This window comes from Cimex lectularius, unplaced genomic scaffold (assembly GCF_000648675.2).
Source record: "Cimex lectularius strain Harlan isolate CLEC.00 unplaced genomic scaffold, Clec_2.1 scaffold66, whole genome shotgun sequence".
NCBI classification, from domain to species: Eukaryota; Metazoa; Arthropoda; class Insecta; order Hemiptera; family Cimicidae; genus Cimex; species Cimex lectularius.
This window is the reverse complement of record NW_019392701.1, coordinates 417,634-444,357: the sequence shown is the minus strand read 5'-3', so window position 1 is coordinate 444,357 and position 26,724 is coordinate 417,634. Positions and strand designations below refer to the sequence as shown.

Below are 26,724 nucleotides of genomic sequence, written 5' to 3'. Positions count from 1 at the left end.
AGTTTGAAATTAATAGTTTTAGATCCGCTAGGCGTATAGGTTGGGAAGCGTCGTGGAGCCTTCCAGCGGCTACTTTGGCCGCCCTGTCTGCTTCTTCGTTCCCGGCTATTCCTATGTGGCCGGGAACCGATGCCAACACGACCTTCTTCCCAATTGCATCGATCCTTTTTAACTGTTCTTTTATCTTGTTTATTAGGGGGTCCGCGGAGGCTCTTCTCCTGAGCTTCTGGACAGCACTGAGCGAATCGGTACATAACAAAAAAGAGTTGTCGTTTTTATTTTTGATCATAGTCAGCGCGAGGGATATGGCGTTTAGTTCCACCGTGTACACGCTCGCTACAGGAGGGAGTGGTAATTGTTTAAATTCTCCCTCCGTCTGTAAAGACGGGTCTCGCATTTCTATATTAATCTTTTAGGGCTTCAAACATTATTTTATATACATACTCGGGTGTCTCGTTTTCTTTAATTCGGCCATACGGACGAACCACTCGTGCTGGTTTGAACATTTAAGTCTGTGGATGCACGGTTTACTGGACAAAACGGTAGAGGTCGCAAGCCAACATTGGATGATGAAGGATATTAAGGAGTTCAACTCACGGCAAACGATTAGGGAGATGTCAGCAAAAGTTTTGGTATCTCCAAATATATGATGTACTTCAAGTTCTGGCGGTTCGGTGTACTCACTGTACCTTGAAAATGTAAGAAGTTCAAAAATTGATTGTTCAGTCAAAAGTCACATCACCAAGAGAAAATTTTTCAAAGAGAAAACTTTCATTAGAACTCCCTTCGCCCAAAACCTGATGAATATTCCGTCCACCTTGACCAGCGAACAGAGTTTGCAATCACAGACCAGAATGATTGGTAACGACCAAATTATTCTTCTGAAGCGTTACTTTTTGCATGCATAGGTGCGGAAAAAACATGTTTCTTTTTGATAATTCTAAACGGTCATGTGTCAAAACAAACTGCTCATCCAAATAAATTGATAGTGTCTGTGTCTTGAGCTTTCCAGGAAATGGCGCAAGTTTAATTCTGAATTCTTTTGACAATAATGCTTGGCAGGGGCACCATCCTCCACGGCTTTGTAAATAGCCGCTTTATCCAATGCTCAGAAGGGAAGTCTCGCCATTCGAGGTCACGTTCATACGAGCAGTGATCCATGCGTCAGATGCAAAGACGAGTCAGTGATGGGGTTGAAATGGAGAGTCCGAAGAGTGAGAACATAAGGGAATGAGTCAATGACAGTGACATCAGTAGGTCTGCATTGATCCACTTCCTTCATGACCTACGACCCATGCCGACAATGTTCTCCTCGCATAAAAACTGTATGCTGTGCAATAAATCTGATTGTAAGATCCATCCCTTATAATCAAGCATAGCAATAAAGCAAGAATCCTTTTTCCCAGGTAAGATCGCTCTACCTCTATCCCTAGGCTCAGCAATAATATATTTTGCACCAAAAATGACATCCTCAGCGGTCAGCATTGGCCAGAAAAGTCCCATTCTCCTTAATGACAATGCAAGACATTATGTCTCAAAAATAAACATAAACTTCGAAAACATGGCCTTTTAGTCTTATCTCATCCACATTACTGACCTGACCTTGAACGATTTGTTATCTTTTATCTGGAGTCAGTTAAGTGAAAATTATCTTGTATTCCATAGGAAAAATGATGTAGACGAATAATTTATAGTTTGCATACGACGGAAATTAGACTTTTAGACATTACGTTCTTTACACCCCATTGGATCATGAATCCTTTTTGTCTGTAAGTGTTTCTCGGCCAAAATTTACCTTAAGGGTTCAAGATGAGGAATTTTCCAGGAACGGCGCCGCAAAGAGTTTCCTTAAAACCCGTCTGAAATGAATCGTTTATGACGCTGTGTCTTGCTACTGTATTTACCCTCGGAGAGCACACTTCTCAGGCAGACGCACTTCTTTCTATCGAACTCGCTCGGAATTCGTGTGAAGTGTATTTCAATCACCTGCGAATAAACCGTTTGTTTATTTCACGAAATATTTGCTTTTCCTACCCCTCACCCGACTCCCTCGTTACACGAGACAACCCCGATGGAATATATTTTTTCTCCATTTAGGCCGAATTAGAAGTTACGCTATTGGCAAAATCAAATAGTTTTGTATTCAATAGAACTTGAGTCGCAAGTTTGCCGATCGGGTTTAAATAATGAACATGCCCAACATACTTATACAAATGGGATTTTTTTACCAAAAAAACGGCCTTTTGTTCTCGTTTGAATCTGAATAGTTTTAAGGATTCCGCAAAAAGTTAAGCTTCAAACTGTCTACCTGATAGACCGTGGCCTGGTTCCCGAAACGAGCATTCCAATTCCGGTACAACGCTTCCGTTACAGTCGTCGGCTGGATGTCTTGCTACGCTGCTAAATATGCAATCCTCCGACCGTAAACAAACATCTTTCTGAGTGGATGGCAAGATATATTGGGTCGTCCGGAAAATAATGCAGGTTTATGGTTATAAAATAAAAACAATTAAATAGATCATTTTAAACATTATTTGGTAATTAGAATAAACTCCATCACCCTCAGTACATTTCTCCCAATGATGATGGCAACTTCTCTATACTCTCTGAATAGAATGTTCAGTTTTTATTATTAACAGAATTAACGAATTCAGTAAACGCATTTTGTAATGGCTTTTCATCAAAAATTTTTATGATTATTGGGAAACCGTGAAATGCGGTCTGGTGGCACCAGAACACATCTCACGATCTCCGAATAATCATTAACTAACGGTCACTAAACACCACACAAAAATAATTGTATATTTTGTAAAACGTTGTCGAGGTGTCTGAAAAGATGGTACTCGGTAGGCGTGAGGTCTGGAGAATAAGGAGAGTGAGGAAGAACAAGAGAACCTCATCCTAACCAAGATCCAACAGTTTTCCTGTTGTCACATGTGAGACTTAACTCAGACCGTTGTCGTGTGACAGAATCGGCCTTTTCCGATTGTCAAAAATTGGATTCAACGACGTCAATTTCTAGTGCATTGCTTCAATTTGAGAGTAATACATTTCGGCATTGATTTTTTCGGCATGATTCAAGAAGCTCTAATAAATCAGACCCAATGAAGCTCACCAAAGAGTCACCATTACTTTTTTTTATGAGTTGTGAGCTTTGGAAAAAATGGTTCCTTTGTCGAGCCACTGCCCAGAACGTGTGCTTTTACCGTAGAGAATTCTATTTCACTTTTCATCACAAGTAAATAATTCTACGAAAAAATGTTTAATTTCCGTTTCGGCAAAGAAGTGTTGTTTAGACTTCATGCCGATGGTTTTTACGGTCGTTTAATGCATGAGGAACCGATGTTCGAGGTTGGTCTCCTTTCTAACCTTAAAGTGGTGAGCGACGGTCGATTTGCTAACTGAAAGTTTCTCTGCAAGTTCTCGAACAGTTGTTCTGGGATTTTCTTCAGCCAAAGCTCGCAGAACATCATCATCTAGGGAAAAAATCCTTCCACCACCTTTTTTGTCTTCACCATAAACTTTCCCTCTTGAAATTTTTGAATCCATCTCTGAACTGTCCTCTCACTCACACTTCCACCGCCCCAGTCTTCGTTAATGTTTCTGGTCGTTTGGGCAACGTGCCGACCGAGTTTATACTCGTAAATCGAAATCACGCGTTGACATCTTAGTAAAGACTGAATTTCTCCCAAGTAACGAAATGCTACTGAGGCAAACAAGCATGTTTGTTTGGAGGAGGATTAAAAAGTGTTGACATTCGTATAAAAGAATCATCAAACGTAAACAGTTTATTATATAGAAAGGTAACTGAAAGAAAACATGAAAACCTTGTTATTGTCCGGACAACCCAATATTTAGCGACTAGTAGTCTGACCATTAGATCTGATCGTAAGGAGCGCGCGATAGTGGAACTGCCGGAAAATCTAAAAAACCGGAGTAGATCTGTCCCACCAAAGTGTGGGCGATGTGTCTAACAAAGCGACCTGCAGTAATCAGGGGGGGTGTTCTTACCAGAAATTAGTTGTTTAAGCCCAGCGTCCTTTCCTTATGCTGTGGCAAGTTTTTTTTATAGAATTCTTAATTAGACATAGATACAGCCAGAAGCAAGTTGGGATAGTTTGTCTGCCACTACATTCACTCCACCCGGTACGAATCTAATGTCTGTCGTAAACGTAATATGAAATCGAGTGGCACATTTGTCGAGACGAAGCTTTGACCGTACGTTGTTGAAAAGCTGAAAATGGTCTTTGATCCCTAAAGATCGTAAATTGCCGTCCTTCCAACATCGGACATTTTTCTATTTTTAGCTATTTTTCATTTGATGTAGCATCTCAAGGACTACCTTTTGTCTGCAGATGTTGTGAAAATCTCAAGGGGTCGAAATCTGAACTCTCTCATAGGTACAAGTTTCTCAGATTCGACAATCGCGAATAGTCATGTAAACGGTGTTGCATATATTTTTGGCAAACCCAGCAGACAAAATCTTTAGTATACCATTAAAGTGTGCAAAATGTGGGGAACTTTGAACCGAGGGTTGTTGAGATATCGGTACCGAAAGGGGGCTTATCCCATAAGGATAAAGACATGCAGTGCGAGAATCTCTCGAATTATTATGAGTTCCATTCGTTGACCTTGGAATTGTTTGACACTCATCCTTCGGCAACTGTGGCAGTGGATAACTCCACTTTAATAATAATACTAGTTCATGCTAAGTAAAAAGCAGACCTGCCATCAGTGAAAGTTGAATAAATGGTATAAGATGTGTTTTCTTTGTGACGCATTGACCCAAATGCGATTCTTATCTTAGTGCAACCAGCCAAAAATGTTGGCGATCTTTCTAGCTTTAATATATGTAGATGAAATAGAAAGAAACGGTTAAAAGTAAGTGTTTAAAATAACGGCATGTATTTCTATAATGAAATACCGTTTTAAACGAAAACGACCGAAATATTGTTGGCAGGAAGTGCTTTAGTTGATATGAGGAGCCGTGTGAGTGATATGGCCGAGCGTACGATATTAATGTACTTCATGTAGAATGATGGAAGAGGGTCAACCACAAGCGGACTCATTCGTATAGTGGTCAATTTAAGAGTGAACGAGTTTACAAACTGTAGTCTTGTGGTTCAAATGACTTAGCCACCGAAACCGCCGTGGATTGAAGTCCACGCTTACAGTCAACAACACCTCGGAATATGTTCTGTGGCTTTGTGGTATTTGTGGTCAATTGTGATTTTAAGCTCCAGTTTTTTTTATATTTTCGTTCAAATTTTTACTGCGTTTGTGCCACTGTTTTGTAAGCCTTTGTTTTCTTTTCTTCACCATTTATTACACATCTTGAAAGAACTGTTCGGTAAGAATTGTCGATCCATAATTTCACTTTAAAATTGGTCGGCACAAAGAGCCGGGAGAGCTTTAAAAATGGCTTAGGGTCGTCTTTCTTCTTGCAAAAGACCTCGGGGAATCGTTCATGACAATGGTCCAAGGTTTTTTGTTATAGCTAAGATAATCACATGGAAAATTTCTGGAACTGAAACAGGCTGACTGGTTTATTAAAAAGGTTCTATTATAAATAAATTATTAGTTGTGAATGTTTTTAAGCAACAGGTGGAAAGCTTTTTTTTATCTTTTAACCAACAGATTAAAAAATTAGTGGAAAAGGAGACTTTTCTATCAGAACGGGTTTCGTCGAGGCTGTTCTACTAAAGATGCCGTTTTCAATCTCTCGAGCATCATAAAACTGAAATTCGGGAAAAGTCTGAGCAAAATCAAAGCTTTTTTTGTTGGCCTGAAAGCTGCATTCGATACCATCGGTGTATCGGGCAGATTCATTCACCATTGAAGCAAATGTACATCTACATGACAGCGTCAATCTGGACTGAAAATACTCAAATGATATAAGTGAGCCGGAGTAAAGCACGGCGACCCACTGACTCCGTTTCTGTTTTCACCATACATTGCCTTAGAGAAAGAGTTGCAATGTGGAGACAAGTTTGGAGACACTAATATTAAATTGCTAATATATGCGGATGATCTAGTGCTCGAGCAATACTGCAGAGTCGTCGTGTAAACATGGGAAAGTCAAAAATGATGATTTTCCATAACTGGGGGCTGCAGAACAATGGACATGACATTTGGGCCAGACCGTGTTGATATGCATATAAATGAATATCAATATTTTGGTGTGACGCTGAGCTCACTATCCATCAAAAAGCATGTGAAGAGAAAGCAGAATCAGCAAAGTTTGCACATAAGCCTCCATATGAATTAAGTAGCTGGGATAGAACTAAACGGCTTCCAAAAAATACTGGCTATCGAGTCAACTAAGGCGGAACATTCTGGACGGGTATATGCGCGGATTTGTCGATGAAGTTGGACGTCCTAATCCGTTTAAATACTCTCACAGAATCAAACCTGAGGGAATGCGACAAGGCCGTCTTGGAGAGATTCGCAGAATATATAGCGTGCCGTCTCAGAGCGGTTGCAAAGATTTACCATCTATGAAAGGACAATGATGGCCCAAAAGTATGCGAACTTGAAACAAGATTCTGGGGGGGATCTATACACGGTAAGATGGATATTTAGTCTGAAGGCAGAGACGCTAAACTTAAATGCTAAATCGCATTCCCCTGTGCGCAATGTTCAACAAAGGGGAAAATGAGAATACCTTTCATTATATATATGCAGGTGTCCCATTTTCGCGGCTTTCCGTTGGGAATGAAAAAACCCTTCCTTTCTGTGGGCCAGTAAGACATGGGATATTAGTACAAAAATAACGTATTAGATGTATAAAACATATTAAATCTCCGGTCTCATATGAAGACAACGACGATGATCATGGATACTAGGAAGTGGGGATTTTTGTTTTACAAGCATTGCAGCCATCTGGCTTATTCTACATTCCTACTTCCTTAGTTCTCTGCTATCGACTTCTTCTTCTCCTAAGAACTAGGTCATTGACTGCCGTTGATACTTTCTGTGATGGAGGATTCTGTGTTTGTTTTTATTATTCCACGAATAGATTCAGGCCTATGATCTTGCAGATCCTCCTTTGGCCAGTGAGTATTGCTTTTTCGTTAGCCAAAATTTCTTAACGTCCTGGTACCCAAGATATCATCAGGTTATTTTGCTTCCCCAGTTGTTGGAGATTTTGGATGCATTCACAGATTAATTTTGATGTGATAGGTTTACATGCTAATGCTTTAAAGCATTAGCATTGCTCCTTGACAAAATTAAACCATTTGCCTTGCTTTCATTGCCCCTGTACACATGGGAATTTAGTATGAAGGCCAAAATCCTTGGGAAAAGAAGATATAAATTCAATTTAATAAATTACAAAGATTGCATGTCTGGACAAAATGAAAACGACATAAGAGATTTTCAGAGACCCTTCTAAATAAAAATAACACGAGAAGAATCTCTGATGATCTATCTCATTTTATGAGGATCTTTTTGCCAGCCTATTTTAATATTTTCTAAGGTACAAGGGTTAAACTTCAGCTTGAATGATCGAGGTGTACTTCCATTATCAGTTTGATTGCTCATGCTTTGAACTTATAAAAAAAGCCTGATCCGATTCCTACATTTGTTTTGGAGCTATCTGTAATTCATAACCATTGTATCTCATTTCCTTCTGAATCCTTCTTTTCCTTTGGAGTATGTTGAGACTTTATAGTATGTTATAAAGAGTGTTTCCGAGATCATATAGTCAGTCCTCATTTCTAAGAATGTCTGTTGTTTTGTGTCTGATTTTATTGATTATCGTTGCGTTGCCCGAAGTGTTTAGTTCCAGTTTGATTGTTGCCTAAATGAGCTTTTCCTAGCTTCTCCTTGTATAATTCCAATGGAGGTAAGTTGAACAGAGCTTCTAGGGGAAATGAGAAGGTTGCTTTCATTGCCCCTGTACACATTGGGGATTTAGTATGATAGCCAAAATCCTTGGGAAACGAAGACATAAAATCAATTTAATAAATTAAAAAGATTGCATGTCTGAACAAAATGAAAACGACCCAAGAGATTTCCAGAGACCCTTCTAAGGAAAAATAACAAGAGATGCTAGGAAGAATAAAACCCCAGAAACTAATAAAGTGGCCAAATTATGCTAAGTATTATGCTATAAATCTAAAATGAAACATGGAGTGGGGACATCATGCAAAAGACTCTAGGAGACAGAAATACTTAAAAAGGGATCAAACGGTGCACAGATATGTATTCTCAGACAGCCAAGTAGCATTGAAGGGCTTTTTGAAGTGTAGGATTCCCTTTCTTCAGGGTTATTTTAATTTTTTGTCATTTGGCACAGGTCAAGTGTATTATTTGTATATACAAATAAAAGTTCGTCAGTGAAAAAAGTAAATTGAACGTTTTCCTCTTGCGGTGGCGACTGCTCTGGACAATTCGCCGACCAAAAGGGAATCGACCTCTTTCACAGTGATCAAAGAAAAGGTGTTGACTAATCGAAACATAGAAAGGGTCTGAACAGCTGCCAGTTGCCCCAGGCCCTCGACCAGAATCACTTGTCGCCGACATGTCCTTCACCAAGTTGGAAACTGATAATACAGAACAGCTCCCACCCCATCAAACTCGTTAACAACTTAATTTAATTAGCTTATTGAACTTGACACAGCTGGATCACAAATGTATTATAAATAGAAGCGATTTAGAATATTATCGCGTCAGATTCCTGGCTGGATAAAGTGCAAAATAAAATAATTTATACTTGGGATTAGTATAACTAGATATGACAGAAAACAACAATTTTATTTTAAATTTAATGCAATTGTTTCAGGCATTAATATATTTATACCAAATCCGATTAGCTTTGACATTTCCAAATGTTTAGTATTCTTCTCAAAATCGGATAATACGTTTATTCTTCTTCTGAAAAGTGACTTTTCATTCTTAAGAAGGAATTTGTAACAAATGGAAATGGAATGTGAACTATCTCAAAGGTATCAATAACTATTGATTACTATTAACATGACAAACTTTATAAGATTTGTACATTTCAAAAGTATAATCGAAGGTAATGATTGTATTTGGAAAGTTTTGTCTCTCCGACTTGAGGTGACGCACCTAGAATCAAATGCTTCATCATGCTAAATCAAATAACTTTAAATTTTAATTTATTTATTGTTATCTGAACAAAATAAATTTACATTAAGCAAATGGTAAACTTATATAACAATCTGATCTGTCACACCAGGAGGCAGTGGAAAGAGAAACCAGCCAGTGCTGGAACTCTCTTTTATTTAGTTGGGAGGGACGATAGGAGGTCATGAGGCCATCGTCGTTCTAGACGGCCTGGAGGATTACAACAGAGTGGCATTAAGGCTTGTTGATTAGAATGGAGGGATAGTTTAGAGTGGAATTTAGGAAGCGTGTTCGCATCATATCCTTCACGAATGGATTTTAAGGTCTTTATGGACCTTTTTTTGATTGGTGACGTAGAAGGGAGAATTGAGAATGGAAATTAAGAATACGGCGGAAAACTTTAGATTGTAAGTATTGAATTCGTTGGGTGTTGGAGGATTCGGTCGATCGCACAGTTCGATTCTGACGATTGTGTCTGAGCAGTCCGGACATTTTGTTAAGCTCTTGTTTTTTTAATCTTGTTTTTGTGTTCCATGTAAGTCTGCTAACTAAAGTCCAAGGTAGCGGATTTGGTCGGCTCGTGGTATTATTACCTTGTTTATGTGCACAGGTGAGCAGCAGGTCTGACGTTTGAGCTTAAACGTAACTTGCTAGCTTTTGGCTCGTTCGGCCTGATCCGCCATCGCGTGCACCAGTCGGTAACGAGGTACTGATGTTGGATTGCCTGGCAACGGCAAAGATAGGATTGGGGTGTGCAAACTTCGGTGTCGTCCGAGTAGGTTGTGAGTTGTCTGTTTGGATGTGTAAATATTTCATCAGTGCAGATGTAGAGGATTGGACCAAGGATACTTCCTTGTGGAACATCAGCTTTGATTGTCATGAAAGATGAAAAATCAGTGCCGATTCTAACATTAAACAGAAACACATGATTGATCAGCCCGATAATTAATTATATTATATGTAATTATACATTCAAAGACAAAAAAATCCTCATTTTTGCAAAAGCAATGAAAGAGAAATTTAATATTTAAAAAATATTTACAGTACTCGGAAAATAGTTATGTAAACAACATTACATTCAGAAAATCCTAAATAATTTTTCAAGTTTGTATGCTTTCCTCTTGTCTCTCCCCCTCAAAAACTAACAAGGTAACGAGATTTATATGTGTGTGAAGTGTAGGTCAGAAAACTGAAGAAACTTGTCGACAGAAAAATAAAAATATTACAACCCTGCCAATCAATGCTATTCACAAACAAGAGGCACTGAGGGGGCACGTTATTGATTTGGCGTTGATGTGGTTTACCGTTTTGGCCTCTCTTTTGATGTAGTTTTTGTTAACCTCGATAACTATAAACGACATCACCAAATGGCCAACATCATATTAATATTTCATAGTCCAGTCTTTGAACCCTCCGATCGAACGGATGAAAAGAAGTTTAGGAATAAAAAGAATATTTTATACAAACAAAATACATAACGTTATTTTAAAAAAAAGTTTTAGATTTTATTTTGTTTTAAGTAAAAAAAGACTAGTTTATTTACAGATTTTACAAGATTTTGCATAAAGTTAGCGTGAACTGTAACGCTAAATTGGTTGACGTGCGCATGCGAAAATTTAACGGAACGCTATCTTATTTGTCTTAGAATAATGTGCTTGAAAACGGGTGACGGTAAAGTCAGCTAAGTAGTTTTTTTAGAGATACACAAATTTTGTATTTAGATTCAATATATGAAAAGTATAAAAAATAAAAAAGACGTTTATTAGTAAAGTAAGCCAAAAGATTTTCTTAAAAAACAAAACATATGAATTCGTTTTAAGCACCGTTTAAAGCCTTTAAATATGAATTTACATAAAATAAAAAATACATTTTTGGGATCGATCAGACGGTGCTTATTTTTTTCTTGCTGATGACTGTCCTTCCACCTAGAAATTCACAACTCCTCTGTATTTTACTCAAATTCTACGTTATAACAGCTGTTGGAAAGCCATACCTTTCTTCTTTAAGTCGGCATAAATATAGTTTATATTTTATGCGATTATAAGTGAGGAAATTAAGGATGAACTCAACAAAAACTCCTCAAACGTTTTATTTTAGATCTCCGGTTCTACAATACTTTATTAATATGGCACACGGTTATGCCAATACGTGTTTTTTATTAGGATTTAAACCCCTTTAAAGTTTCTTCTAGATCGGTGGAGTTGTTTCAGAGTTATCACGAATTTTGTTAAAGCAAATTGAAAAAACGATGGCTAAAAATTCGTGTTAAGTGGTTTTTGGGGTGCAGAAAACGAATATTAACTGAGTTTTTGCTAAAAGAAATATTTGAACCTATTTTTCTGTCATTTGGTCACTAGGTCAAAATTGTATCTGGCAGCTAGCGATCAATATCGATATATTAGATATTGAAATATATATTTTTAGTTCATTGGGAAGAACGCTCGGACTAATATCATTGGACTAAGAATGAGTATCACAAAAAAATAATTACAATTAATTAAGGTTTTTAGTTGAGATGAAAAAAAGTTAATGGCACGAGAGGGATTCGATCCCACGACCTTCGGCTAGATACGCCGCTGCTCTACCACTTGAGCTATCGTGACCTCGATCCACTCGGAACTAACTTCCCATCTCAACCCCACCTTATGAGTTTTCCCTCCTTTTGCCATTTTTCAAATGTCGTGTAATCGGTTTGGATTCTCGACGAGAATTGAAATGGCGACGGAGAGCTTTAGTGAAGTGTACTTCATTTTTAAATCATTAATTCACTAATTTCGTGGTCCGCTTGACCAATTAAATCATTACACTTAATTAAGGTTTTTAGTTGAGATGAAAAAAAGTTAATGGCACGAGAGGGATTCGAACCCACGACCTTCGGCTATATACGCCGCTGCTCTACCACCTGAACTATCGTGACCTCGATCCACTCGGACATCAACTCCCCATCTCAACCCCACCTTATGAGTTTTCCCTCCTTTTGCCATTTTTCATGTCCGAGTGGATCGAGGTCACGATAGCTCAGGTGGTAGAGCAACGGCGTATCTAGCCGAAGGTCGTGGGTTCGAATCCCTCTCGTGCCATTAACTTTTTTTCATCTCAACTAAAAACCTTAATTAATTGTAATGATTTAATTGGTCAAGCGGACCACGAAATTAGTGAATTAAAAAAATAATATTAATAACAATTAAAGTTGGTGATCCCACGTCCGTCCTTTACTTTGCTTAAAAGGCGCTGATGGTAGTTGAATTATTTTTACTTTTATTATGATTACCATTTTTATTTTATTATGATTTCACTCCTAATGATAAGATACTTTGGTTAATTAATTAACCCCGGATAATTAAGCAATCTCGCAGACTAAGTGTATCCTTTTTATCAACGTTGACATTGGCATTAACTGATTTTTTTGCTTATTGCTTTAGTTTTATTCTACACTGTTTCTATTTTAACGTCTGCCACACTGTTAAAAATTGTCATTTCACGAGGCCTGAGACAGTTTCTAACGTTGTTTTAGCCCTATTTATTTTAAACAATAATTTCATAGTCTTTAAAAAAATGGTTAAGTATGGTGCGTCCATGAAACGAAGTGAAGAATGTTACCCTAAATCCGTGTACCAGATGATGTCCGACCCACATATGAGCGATCATCCCTTGAATCCTTCGGTATCGGATATTCTCCCGTAATGGTTGTTATTTCTTTCCCGCCTTTTTGTAGGCGAGGAAATGAATGTTGCATTTTATTGTAATATGATATCGACCCTTTTCGTCTTAATTTACAAGAGTACATAACGTTTTTACAGTACAGCGTTATACGTTCTTTTGCTATCCATAACATGACCTTCTTACTGTCTAAACAAGCCGAGTCAGCTTGCGGGATTTCGTTTGTTTTTAGAACGGCGGATTGTTTGCTCGTTGTCCGGTTGTTCAAACAGGCGGTTAATAGAGACGATTGAAGAGTCGGGGAGGAAATCTTTGTGAAGCTCAGAAGTTGGAAATGAAGACGGGAAACATAAGTATGATAAAGTCGAGCACTTAGCCGGTTCGTCTAAACCGCAATCTGTGCAACCCTTAACGCTCTTACATACTTTATAGAAAATATTTCTCATTTTCAAACTTTTTCTTAAAACCGTAATTGGCTTTTTAATCGATCGATGAATCCGAAGACGTCTAATTACAGATTTCTTTTGATAAGACGGATTGTTTTCAACGTAAAATCTGTAGCTTCCTCGAAACTTTTTCACCACCGCTTTGAGGTGGATTTAGCCGAGTCGAAAGCTTCGGGAAAAGTTGAGATGTAAAAATCTACTTTGAAACAAAGCCAAGAGGACTAACACAATCGTTTGGGTAGGTAAAAAAACGAGACTTTTATCTTTTTACGATCGTGAAGAGAGGTTAAAGGCAGTGAACCTATCCCACTTACTCAAGGAAGTGAGGTCTACTTCGTCGAGACAATGATTGACTTCTGGTCCAGTGACTGTCAATCGAATCCACACTCGCCTCTCTTCCCTCGTAAAATAACTAACATATCACTAACAAATCGTAAATGTAATGTAAAATAATATTCTAATTCCAAATATATTCAATTAAAAAATTAACCCTTTCTTACTTCGAATCAATATTGTTTAATTTCAAATTAACCCTTTTTAACAGCAAATTAACTTTTTCTATTCTAAAATAACGTAGAATAACATTAAATTCTTTTTTTTTAATTTCTAATTAATCCTATTAACTACAAGTAAGCACTTTTAAACTTCAAAAAACTATTTCAATTTCAAAATAAGCTTTTTGAACTTTCTATTAACACTTTTTAATTTCAAGTAAATTCTTATTTTTTTAAGCAAAACCCTACGAGATGGCCTAGAAGGTAAGTACGTAAAGTAAATTTCTTCTTTTGAAAAGATAATAATTGTGCTCTTAGAAGGCCAAATTACAATGAAATAAAATCAAATGTTTTAAGAGGGTATTTCAATTAAAGATATGAACCCTCGGGGTGCCGGAGTTTTTGAAGAAGGCTCGCTTGTAAGTATGTCGGGCTCGAATGCAGGGCCGCTGGATTCGAACCCGGGACTTTTACTTTACACTGATGAGCACCGTGTCAACACCTAAACCGTTGCGACCACCAACGCCCCCAAAATTAAACTTTAAAATAACAAGAAATAAAATAAATCCAGTAAAAGTGATTGTTTTTTTAATTTGAGATTTTTTGTAAATATAAACAATTATGCTCATAAAAACTACGATTGCTAACATTTCTAAAAAACATCCTTTATTTTTATTGTTAATTTTATATAATTTTAGATTTTAATTATTTTTCACATGGTATTTTAGATAAGAATTCTTTTTGTTAATTCTCCAATTAAAAGGAGAATCCTTTATATTTAATTTTGTATACACTGAGAGATAAAAAAGTGGCAGTAAAAACCTTAATATTATATCTCTCAGTCAATCCTCCATTAAAGGTGAATAAAGCCCACATAAAATATCCCACTTGTGTTTACAATTGGATACTTGTAAATAAAGTAAATTGAATAGTCAATTTCCTCTGTGTTAGTTTTTCTGTAAAGCTTCTTTCTAACATTTCTGTGGTTTGATTTCTGTTCGTACCAATTTTTAAGTTTCAATTTTTTTTTTTTGAATGGTGGCTTAAATGATACAGATTAGGCTAGAATCATTGCATCGTAACTGACCGAAGGGTCTTCAATCGCTATCAAGATACTGGAAGTTACTGGAAGTCGCAATCGGGTCACATCTCAGAGAGATGATCGTTTTATTGTTTTGAATGGACTCCGTAATCGACATTCTACCGCTGTTGAGATCAAGCAACGACTTCAACAATTTAGCAATGTTAATATCAGTTTACGCACTGCAAGGAAAAGACTTTCAGAAGCTGAACAAGATTGGACTAAAATTTTAATTTCGGATGACTCGAGGTTTGGTTTGAGGTCTTCTACCAGCCGAGAGAGGGTTTGGAGAAGAAAAGGAAAGCGATATATTCCCTCCAACATTGTTGTTCATGGGAGGCTATGGAGGTGGTGGGGTTATGTTTTGGGCAGGTATTTCTATGGAAGGTCGCATAAACTTGATCTTCATGGAGGGTTCCCTAACAGCTGCGCGATACATTGAAAATAGGTTATCAGAAGAAGTTGTTCCTTATTCGCCACTAATTGGCGAAGGTTTTATTTTGACAATGCAGGCCCCATCGTTGGTGACTACTTGGAACGGGATTCACTTCAATGTCTGGAGTGATTAGCAAGTAGTTCCGAATTAAACCCTATCGAACACCTTTGGGATGAGTTGTCAAAGAGGGTAAAAAGTTTCCCAGTGGGAATTTGCAGGAACTAGGAAGATCGGCGCTGTTGGAGGAGTATGAAAATATTTTTCAGCAGCATACAAAACCTCATGAAATCGATATGACGTCGAATGCAAGCGGTGAGCAACTCACGAGGAGGAACCAAATATTTGCTTCATTGTTATCATAGCAACATTTTTGGTCAAATTGTTTTGCTCAGTTTAATTTTTTTATTTAGCTATCTTATATTTTTTAAAAAATCCTGTAAAAATAAATCATCATCAAATAAAAATTATAACGATTGCAAGGATTTACTATAAAAAACGAGGGTGGACACTTTTGCCTCTCAATGTATATTTTTTTAAATTTTAATTGCAATTAATTTTTATATGATCATCTAAGAGCACAATTATTTTATATTTACTTTTTGAAGTAATTTTACTTTACGTGCTTACCTAGATTTCTTTGTTGTTTTAAAGAAAGTGTTAAGAGTCCAATTATGTCATACTTAACGAAGAGAAAAGGTAAATATACAGGAAGTTTATTTTACATTCTTATATTTCACAGTATTTCCTTAGTTTTGTTAATGCTTTAAAGAAGGGGTTAACTTAAAGTTAAAAAAGGTTAATTTGAAGTTCAAGAGGGTTAATGTATAGGTTATAAAAGTTAATATCAAGTTAAAAAAGGTTAATTTGAAGTTCAAGAGGGTTAATGTATAGGTCATAAAAGTTAATATCAAGTTAAAAAAAGGTTAATTTGAAGTTCAAGAGGGTTAATGTATAGGTCATAAAAGTTAATATCAAGTTAAAAAAGGTTAATTTGAAGTTCAAGAGGGTTAATGTATAGGTCATAAAAGTTAATATCAAGTTAAAAAAGGTTAATTTGAAATTAAAAAGGTTAATTTGAAGTAAAAAATAGTTAATTTAAAAATAAAAACAAACATTAATTTGAAGTTTAAAAAATTATTACATATTAAATAAAAGTTAATATCAAGTTAAAAAAGGTTAATTTGAAATTAAAAAGGTTAATTTGAAGTAAAAAATAGTTAATTTAAAAATAAAAACAAACATTAATTTGAAGTTTAAAAAATTATTACATATTAAAAAAGGGTAATTTAAAGTTAAAAAAGTTAATTTGATATTACAAAAGGGTTAATTTATAGTTAAACAAGGTTAGTTTTAATATAAAAAGGGTTAATTTGAAATTACAAAACTTTTAATTTGAGAGAAAAATGGTTGATTTGACGGAAAAAATATATTAAAAAAGAATTAAAATAAAAAAATCTCATTTCGAAATAAGAATCATTTGTTTTTACGAAAAAAATTTAGTTTTCAGACCATCTTCCTATTTCTCCCTCTCTCCTTACTTAACCGTATGTTAAATCCTCCATCTAAGTTGTAAGACCGGCTTATTTAAGATCAAATGCATCTTATAAAAGCCTTTGCATAGAAAAAAAGAGAAATTTTCTCATGTTGACTGCCGTTTGGCTTACTTTAGGCTTTTTAGAAAGGAGTTTAGGCGGTTGATCAACTACTTTAAAATAAAATAAAAAATTGTAGCAGTACTATTTCTATTTCCTCTTGCCTTAACATTTTCCACTGTACACGAACAAACCAATTCACGTGTATCCAGAACCTGTGTTTGTTAACCCCTCTCATGACGACCCATTTTCCTTCAATGAGCTGCTTACTGTTATCGTTAAGTTAAAGGATAAAAAGGCGGCTGGTCCTGGTAGAATCCCTTTTGAATTCTTTAAATACGCACCTCATGAATTCCTTGAGTGTTTGTTTTGCCTGTTCAACTACTTTTATGATACTGCTTGCGTTCTATTTTCGGTAAATCTATTATTTTTCCGCTGTTCAAACACTGTGAGTGCTTTCTGACTACAGAAGAATTTCATTCCTCAATAGCTTAGCTAAAAAATTTTCTGGTTTGTTGCTTAATAGGATAAAAAAATTTGTGAATGTTAATAATTTATTAAGTGAAAACCAAACGTGATTTCGGAAGGGGTTCTCAACTTAATTTAGTTATTTTGTTCAACTTAATTAGTCTGAGACTCTCCGCATCAAAACAAAAGGCATATTGCCTATTTATTGACCTGAAAGCAGCATTTGATAACGTCGACCGTTTGGCTCTATTTCTAAAACTTGTAACTTGCGGTTTTCTTTCAAATTCATAAAGGTGTTGAAATCGTTATTTTCAGTGCTATCTGCCCATGTTCTTGGCAAAGAGGGAATATCTGATTCTTGCGAGGCACAGTGTGGTGTGCGTCAGGGTTGCTTGTTGAGCCCGATATTGTGTGTAGGTTATACAATTATAAAAATCTTGTATTTTGATGATACCGTAGTTGTAGCCGAGTCTGTTGCGGGTCTTAAAAGAAACATAAAACTGTTAGAAGCCTATTTTGACCTATGGAACATGTCAGCTCATCTACAGAAACCCAAAATTGTGTTCAGAAAGGATGGTAAATTAAGTTCGTCGGATCGTTTCTTTTACAAACTAGAGAAGAAATGGGTGGTGAATGAATATAAATACTTAGGCATTTAATTTACTCCTAGGCTTTCTTGGTCGAGACGTTTCTCGTCAAAGGCTTCGGAAGTTAAATTGGCTTTGAATCATCTGTGTCTCGAGCGATTCTTTGCATTGGGGCTCAGATGTGAGGCTTTCAGAGATTCGAAGCTGTGAGAACAGGTCCAGTGATTTTTCATAAGAAATTTTTTTTCTCTACCAGGTGGCACACCATCTATATAGAAACTGCCATTGATCTACTGTATGTGTTCACTCTCAAGCTGCACTTTTCCTATAACCTGAAGACGCAAGGTTCTCCAGACTCGAGACTCTCAAAAATTACCTCGCTTGAAATAGTTCGATCAGATTTCTTGGTTCTCTGCCTGGAAATCACTGTTCGCTAAATATGATATCTCCCGGTCAATGCAAAATATCGCTAACTGGAGCACCCATTTTTCGGCTCTCTTGACTCGGATTAATTACCAATACCGCAGTCAATGTGCTGATCATGCCCTGAACCTTTCATTGCGTCATAAAGAGTTAAGGGGTCCTCCAGGGATTTTCAATCTGAAGAAGCTCAGTTTTAAAGGTTACTTAAAGGTTTGGTTGAGTTACATGGCATTTGGCTTTTAAAATGCGTTACGAAGTTCTTCAGCTGAGCTCGGCCGTGTGGAATAGTGGTGAGCAGGGATTCTGTTCTGTGTTTTTTGGAGGGTGATACTACGGCTTACCTGGATTGGGGGTGATAAAGACGCTGGAGCAATTTGATTACAAGTATCCCAGCGATGTTCCCCGTAACCTGATCCTGGAGCTGCCTAGATTGGTATTCATTGAGGCCCAGGAGAATATCGTGTTGCTGGATCCGCCAGGGGTGGACAAGACCCACCTGGCAACCTCTATCTGCTATAAGGCTGCAATGCAGGGATTAAGCAAAATCTAATGCACGCTTGGGCTACAAACTGACAAAAGAATTTAATTCTTGATTTTATTACTGAAGTAGTATGTAGAATAAATGTATATAGAATTTTTATATTTTTATTGTGTGTTGGCAGAAGGATTTTTCGATCCAGTTTTTTTTTTCTTCACTCTATTGTATTTTAGTTTGTATTGTAAATATAACAGTTTTTCATTCATTCATTTGTTTTTATTTTTATTAATGTTTTTATAATATTAATGTTTTATATTAATTGATGAATTTTAAATTGAATTGTAATTAAGTTCCTTCTAAGTGCCCAATTATTTTATATATTTTTTAAATGCAGGAATTTTATTATACGTGCTTACATTTCATAGCACCGTAATTGTTTTTGTCAATTCCCCAAATCGCAACTCGTCCCTCAACCGGTTTTCAAAAAATGTTTAATTTGAAGTTAAAAAAGGGTTAATCTTAAGGAGAAACATGTATAAAGACGAAAGTGGATTGATTTGCTGAAAATAAAAATAAGTTCCAAAAAAACCAACATGATTAATTATTTACTTCACCTAATAAATAACTCCGTACGATTTATTGTCAAGAGTTGTGGTACAAGTTGGAAATCCTTTCGGAACATTGTCCCTCGGATTCCTTTCGTACTATCTCTTTATTAAAAATACCTTTGAAAAGTGCCCGGTGGCCATGACACCGTCCTGGGGGTGTGTAATATTCTAGAGGGAATCGTTCAGCTCTGGAACAATGGCCGTTTATTGGGGCCAAATAGGCCAACCTTTCGTCGGGGGGCTGAGTTTTCCCCGTCTGTCCTGTCTTCTCTTGTGAATTTAATGGAAATAACTCCAACGTCCAGAGTTCGATCGTTCGTCAAAAATGAAAATACGGTTCTCAGAGCACCAAGTATTATTGATATATAGAAATGATTGCCTGTACTGTTTGATAGACAATTCTTTGTTCTAGGGTGCTGGAAACCGGTACTCGAAAATTTCTAAGGTAACATCTTTGATAAAACAACCCTTTTCTCTTTTAATATGTACACTGTCCATACGAAAATAAAAGCCCACCGCTTCATCATTAAAGTCATTAAATCTTTAAAATCTAAAAAATTAATTATTTAAGATTTGTTAATTTATTCGTTAATACGATTAAAAAACACTTTACAGCTAGCACGCCCCCATCATTACGCACTGTTACATAGTTGCATGTGCACCAAATTTAGCACTTTCTATTAAAAATTAGATAATTTAACCATTTAACAGTTTAAGCTATGTTATTTTGTATTTAATTAAAAGGGAATTAATAAGATTAATGGGAGTTTTAGTACGGGTCCTCCATAAAACAATAGGCCCATACCAAAGAAAAGGAAAAACACAAAATCTAGTGGTGCGTAAGTAAACCCATGATTTAACAACTGGCACAACTGGCACGCACAAACTAGGTTAAATTACACGAGTTCATCCAACGATGACCAAATCATAGAAAACATAAAAATCATAGAAACTTAAATAAAAAAAAAAAAAATTAATAGAAGGTGGCTGCGTCAATGGGCCAGATCAACAGAGAAGCTTTCGGGTATCAAGAGCCCTGGGTCATTCTCACCCGATTAAGAATAGGCCATGCGAGGTTGATACACTTACTTTTGGGACAAAGCCCGCGTATGTGTCCGGCATCCAGAGAAAGGTTGCTCGATGTGTATTGTGTACCACCAAATTGATGGGTGCAGTTGCTTGGCTCCACACAGAAGTGTCACCGGTTTTGACAATTGTCCTTGAGCACGGCAGCGAGTATTTGGGTCCCCTATTCCGATTCTTGGAAGGGGTATATAGTAATAATAGTTGTGTATACCTAGTTTGTGTTGAGAGTGACTGTATTTATTAGCGTGAATGTGTGATGTTATAGGGTCGATGGTGGCATATCTAGTACCCCGATTTGAGGAATTGAATATGTTTGAGGAAGAAATATTAGCTTTTTTAATTATATTTAAAGAAAGAAAATTACTGTCTAGCCGCAATTTAAGATTAATGCAATCTGAATTAGTTACTTTACTATCCCAGGTATTTATATTATGACCACTAAATAAAATTACGAAGTATTCAGCAAAACGTAAAAAAATTCTTTTTTGTTAAATAAAAAATTATGAATTATGGTTTTACCATTATTGGTCAAACGACAAATTTTCTTCCTGCTCCTTTGTAGTTTTTAGTAGGATCGATGATATTTTGAGAAGGAAAATCTTCTAGAGGAGAGTATCCCTGAAATGGGCCGATTTAATTTTAACGACCCCCCCGTCATTAAAGACAAAACGGGCGTTAAAACGACTCGTCAGACGCATTAATCTAGGCTGTAAAAAGGAAACTTGTTTTCAAGCTTGTAATCTCTGTTGGTAATTTGTTACCCAACTCCGACCCACGGACACGGGCAAAATGAAGCACTCGCTGAAATCATTTTATCTGTACGAAGCCCCTTTGTACTTCTCGTCCATCGAGAACATTCGTTTCAAGCAGTGCATCCTCTTAAAACGTGTCTCCTCGCATTAACAGGCGTCACAGGCGGGCATGTACCATCTACGTTGAAAAAAAAAAAACCCTTAAAATATTTTTATTCTCTTTGACATTTGAGATAGTGGGCGGCCTACACGGATCTGACAAGGCTGAAATAAATAAAATATATGAACGAGAAGAATAAAAAAGTTTAGGGACATCTAATTCTTAACGTTTCGAATCGAAGAAAAGATAATCCTACCGCAGTTTCTATCTAATGATTATTCCAACTTACCAAAAATCTACACACCTTTGGAGTATTGGACTAATGATCCATAAGCTAAATAAAACTTCTGATCTACCTAGTTCCTATCTATCCTTGCCCAAGTTTTAAAAGAAGTCCTTCTCCTAAGATAATTGCCCATGATGGAAAATTCTAATATCATCAGTTTAGATTACGCTCATTTCACTCGACAACTCAACGGCTGCACGTGTTGCTAACAATTTCGCCTCTTCCCTTGAAGAAAAACAGCTTTCGGTCTTTCTTTTAGAACAGGCCTTCGATCGAGTCTGACCCATGGGCTTGAATATCCTCCCTCATGCGTGGTATCTCATACTGCGATCAAATTGAATTCTCAGCTTATGCACGCATTAGAGCGGGTCTTCCTCGGTGAAGCATACTTGGCCCATTTCTATTTTCAATATACACTACAGATATTAACATTTGAAAACATACATTAGCTGATGATACAGTGATTCTTAGACGTAATTCGGACGATTCCATAAATAGTCAACATTTACAACACCTGGTGGGTGGACCAAGTCCCCCGCCTTGCAGCCACTTAGTGAAAAGTGTGGCGGAGTAATGTCCATACTGGTGTGCTATTTATGTGTATGTGAGACTTTGAGTTCGCTCGAGTACTTACATTTCCTAGGTTTTTGATGTTTTAATTTTTTTTTTAAATTAAGGGTTAATTTAAATTTAGACCGGGTAAAGGTCATAATTTTAAATTGTAATTGTAATTAATTTTGGTAAGGTTTTCTGAGTGCCTAATTATTTTATATTTATTTTTTTTAAGGTTACTTTACGTGCTTATATTTCATAACATTGCACTGGTTTTTTGATGTTTTAAAGAAAGAGTCCAATTAGTTAGTATTTAAAAAATTTAAAAAAGTATACAGGAATTTACCTTTAGATATTTACGTTTCACACCATCTCCTACGTTTTTCTAATGCTGTAAAGGAAGGGTTAATTTGAACTAAAAAAGATGAATTTGAAGTTTAAAAGTGATAATTATCCTTTATTGAACCTCAACTTTTTACTTAAAAAAAAGAAGTTGATTGAATTTCGAAAGAGTTAATTTACAGTTAAAAAAGGTTATGTTGAAATTAAAAAGGGTTAATTTAAATTTAAACCGCGTAAAGCTTATAATTTAAAATTGTAATCAATTTGGGTATAGTTTTCTGAGTACCTAATTATTTTATATTTAATTTTTTTAAAGGTTACTTTACGTGCTTATATTTTATACCATCTCACTGGAATTTACCTTTAGATACTTACGTTTCACACCATCTCCTTAGTATTTCTAATGCTGCAATTAAAAAATGTTAATTTGAAGTTTGAAAATGTTAATTTATAGTTAAAAACGATTAATTAACTTTTGTTGAACGTCAAATTATCCTTTTTTAATTCAAGTTCAAAAGGGTTAATTTATAGTTAAAAAAGGTTAATTTGACGGAAGTTAGCTTTCTATATGTATGGGAACATGGAATTCTCACTCCCCCAAGTGAGGGAACACTGTTTATACATATAAAAAGACGGTATTAAAGAATGAGTGAAAATATATTTTTAGCTTAGATAACATGAACGTATAACGAGTTAATTTGGTGGTCAGAGGATCGAAAAGTTGGTCGATTGGAAAGTGTTTTATTTATTACTACTTTTATGATTACTGTGTACCTCCATCTTCTCTTTTATTAGCAATGTATTAGCCTCTTTCATCAAGGTCAGAAATTGTATTATTCCTTGAGTTAGGAGAAAAGTCTGGAACTGGAATTTTGCCAGTTGGTACAATCGAATCCACCCCAATTAAAGGGGGTTGCGCTGATTAAATACTACAAATTACGTCCTTGTTTATAAATACAGGCGAGCTTGTAAAAATGTCATTAATTGTAATTATATGATGTTAATAGTAATGTAAAAATATCCTCGGATCATTTGTTTCTTTTGCAATGATTTTTTGGTAAAATTATTTACTAATTTTATTTTTAGAAAAGTTAGGAGAGCAACACAGTTTGTTAACTCCCCTAACTCCTCTTAAGATATTTATTGTGTCAATTTAATTTGTAAATATTTTTGAAGTTATTGGTCATTAAGCCTTAAGTTTGAACAATTCAGCGGTACAGCCCGGCTCCATCAGAGGGATGACCACGCAAACCCAACGGCACAGTGATAACCCACCAGAGGGCAAACAAGAAGAGATGAGAAACAAGAATTGAAGAAGTGGTTGAGGTGGATATGAAATGAAATTTTGTTTAATTGTTGGATATCTGTTAAGAAGTTAAAAATTTTATTTATTGAAGTTGAATTGTTGCTTAATATGGATTGGAGGTCTTTGGGGTTTTGGAGGAGAGTTCTAGCAGAGGTGTAAAAATGACGATCAATAATGATATGGGATATAGTGACAGGATATATACAGATTGGGCACTTAAGTTTAACGGTTCCATCAAGGAGGAAACTATGGGTGAGCTGGGGACTGGGAAGTCAGGTTAGAACGGTTTCTTCTTTTCTGGAAGTTTTGGACGAGGATTCCCATTCTTTTACATCTGTTTTTACTGCGAGGAGATTGCTCCCTGTACAAGCATCCTATTCAGCTTCCAAGCCTCCTAGACGAGCTGCCTGAAGTGACAGCAAAGGCCACTATTACGAGGAGTACCATTACAGGCGGCCTCTCTTGCAAGTCCGCGCTTTTCATTCTCAATCGTGTCAGCGTGTCCTTCCTGACCTACGTGCACATACAATTCAAGTTTTGACAAATAGCTTCGTCGATGTTGATGAGAAGCTACAAAGAAGCGGGTGTGCTATCTCCCAAGTACTGGAACGTTTTAATTTATTGTTTTTTTAGTTTCTTGGTACAGCTCAGTTAACTCGGTCCTTGCTTTAAGAAGTAGTTGTTCATTGCTTTTTAAATCTTGAGACTTTTACCAGACCCCAAAGCTTTCTCAAGGTCTCCCGTGTGAATTCTTCTGACCCTGGTTTCTCCTCTCATACGAATAGGAATCTCAGCCTACATAGGCCTTCGCACCAACAGAGGACGTGTTCCGCTGTTTCTTCTTCTACTTGGCAATACCTGCCCAGGCTTGTTTCTGCCAACCCGAGTCTATACATATGCCTCCGGAGTCTGCAGTGTCTAGTTAGCAGTCCAACAATTATTCCAGTTCTAGCACGTCCTAGATTTAGTAGTTCTGCCGGTAGTTTTTGCGATAGTCCATTGATAAACTTTTTTCGCATGTCCCAGGCTACATTCCCATTGAATGGAGGACTAATTATTAATCCATTGACTAATGGATCCGCGATTTTGGCAGTGTTGTCTCCTCATTGAACTTCGTTGCTCATTTGCCCTTTGTGCACTGGCACCCATACAATTTAAAACTTTTAAATTTTAATTTTAAATTAATTTTTTTTGATAGGGCTCTAATGCAGTCCCAAACGACTCTGGGCTTTTCCGTCGATGCGGCAATTGCTTTCAGTGTCGCCTGGCTGTCTTAGTAGATGTCTATTTTCTATTGACAATCCCCATCCTTTTTATCTCCCTGGCACAGTGTTCAATAGCAACAGTTGCCGTCTGAAAAACGGTGGCACATTGTCCAAGGCTTATATGAATAGTCCTTGGTTTATTTCCATAAATGTCAGCTCCTGACACATATTCGTTTTTGGAGCAATCTGTAAACCAGATATGGTCGGCATTAACTGGGATCTCACTCTCCCTGTCTGCTCTAGAATGTACATTGATTAAAATTTTTTGTCAAAACTGAATTTAGGGTCATGACATCAGTAGGCATCCCCTAAATTCTGTCTACCTGTAGCTTCCCTCGAAGCTTTAGTTGCTCCTTGTTGTGTGACTGGTTATTGGGGCCTGTTCCTGCGTTAGCCTATGAATTATGGCTCTTGAAGGACTTCCACGGCAGCCGTGGGGGTTGTTCTCATTGCCCCATCGATGCTCATACAAGCCAGTCTCTGAGCAGTACTGAGGAACTGGGGGAACTGAACCGTCCATCGCTGTAATGTCTTGTCTTAGTCCACCAAACCACTGATCCGTAGCCTATCATGGGTCTAACAATCGCTATTTATAGCCATAGGGACATGCTTCGATTCAGTTCCCAGCTTTTTCCACAAAGGCGTTTGCATCTTGGTTTATTGTACTTTTCATATTTCTGTCAATACAATACTGTGTATAGCAAGTGGTTTAAAAATTTCTTTACTTACGATTCACAATATAAAACAGAGATGGTTCCTTTGTCAGTGCGTTTTTGCAAAGAGATGATACATAAACCTTTTCTTCTCTTTTACGACGATGGCCAAAGAAAAAGAAAGAGGAATTCTATTTTGAAGACATTCAATTTGTCGTTAAACCTTCACTTTAGAATTCTTTTAAGCGTTCAGAAATAAAACAATTACCCTTGCAGTTGTTGGTTCCCACTAAGATATTTCAATTAAGAAAAGGACTTTATAAACCGATTGAGAGTCTTTTTTACTTAAATTTTACTTATTTGACATTTCTTTACAATTACGAAACGCCCAGATGGAGTTATTTTTTTCCGACTTGGCAGAACGTCCTTTCCTTTTGTATTGGGACGATTGCGAATCCCCCGGTAACGTTCGTTCCACTTTCTTTTCTTATCGCTACTTGACGGGATAAGATAACGCGTCGGAATGTTATTTTCATCGATATAACATATCGTTAACGAAACCTTGTAAAATTTGGAAGCAACGCCTCGGATATATATATATATGCTGGAGGTCCCAATGATAAATGATATCTCTCTATGATGAACGCGTGGTAAACTCAAATTCCTTCTTTTTTTGTACCATCTTCTTCGTTCTTCTATACGCTATGTACAGTGAGATATTTTATGGTGTAAATCTTCATATGTCCCATATACAATATATGTAAACAGTTAGGTGAAGGTTTTTCTTATTTTTATAGAGACTTGCACTGTACGATTGGAGCGGAGCCGAGTTATTGCCATGTATATTATTTTCGGATGCTGTTTAGCCTTACGAAACCAGGGTGGTCGAGCTACCAGCTGGAATAGGTTTTTAAGTGTTATTTCCTTGTTATTCATGTAAAATGCATACTGCCAATCGATTTTCTGTTGCTCACTGAGGACTGCCATTTCTCCTTTATTGGCGCGAGATTATTTTGATC

The 26,724-nt window shown here is 36.6% G+C and overlaps 1 protein-coding gene across 5 annotated transcripts in view; it reads left to right on the top strand.

Moving 5' to 3' along the window:
- LOC106668912 overlaps positions 1-26,724 on the top strand; it is a gene marked incomplete in the record, with an annotated part of 294,536 nt that overhangs the window by 68,977 nt on the left and 198,835 nt on the right. For all 5 annotated transcript variants that reach the window (XM_014398097.2, XM_014398098.2, XM_014398095.2 and 2 more), the window contains 1 exon segment: positions 19,776-19,808. In XM_014398097.2, the coding sequence (XP_014253583.2) occupies positions 19,776-19,808 (33 nt within the window).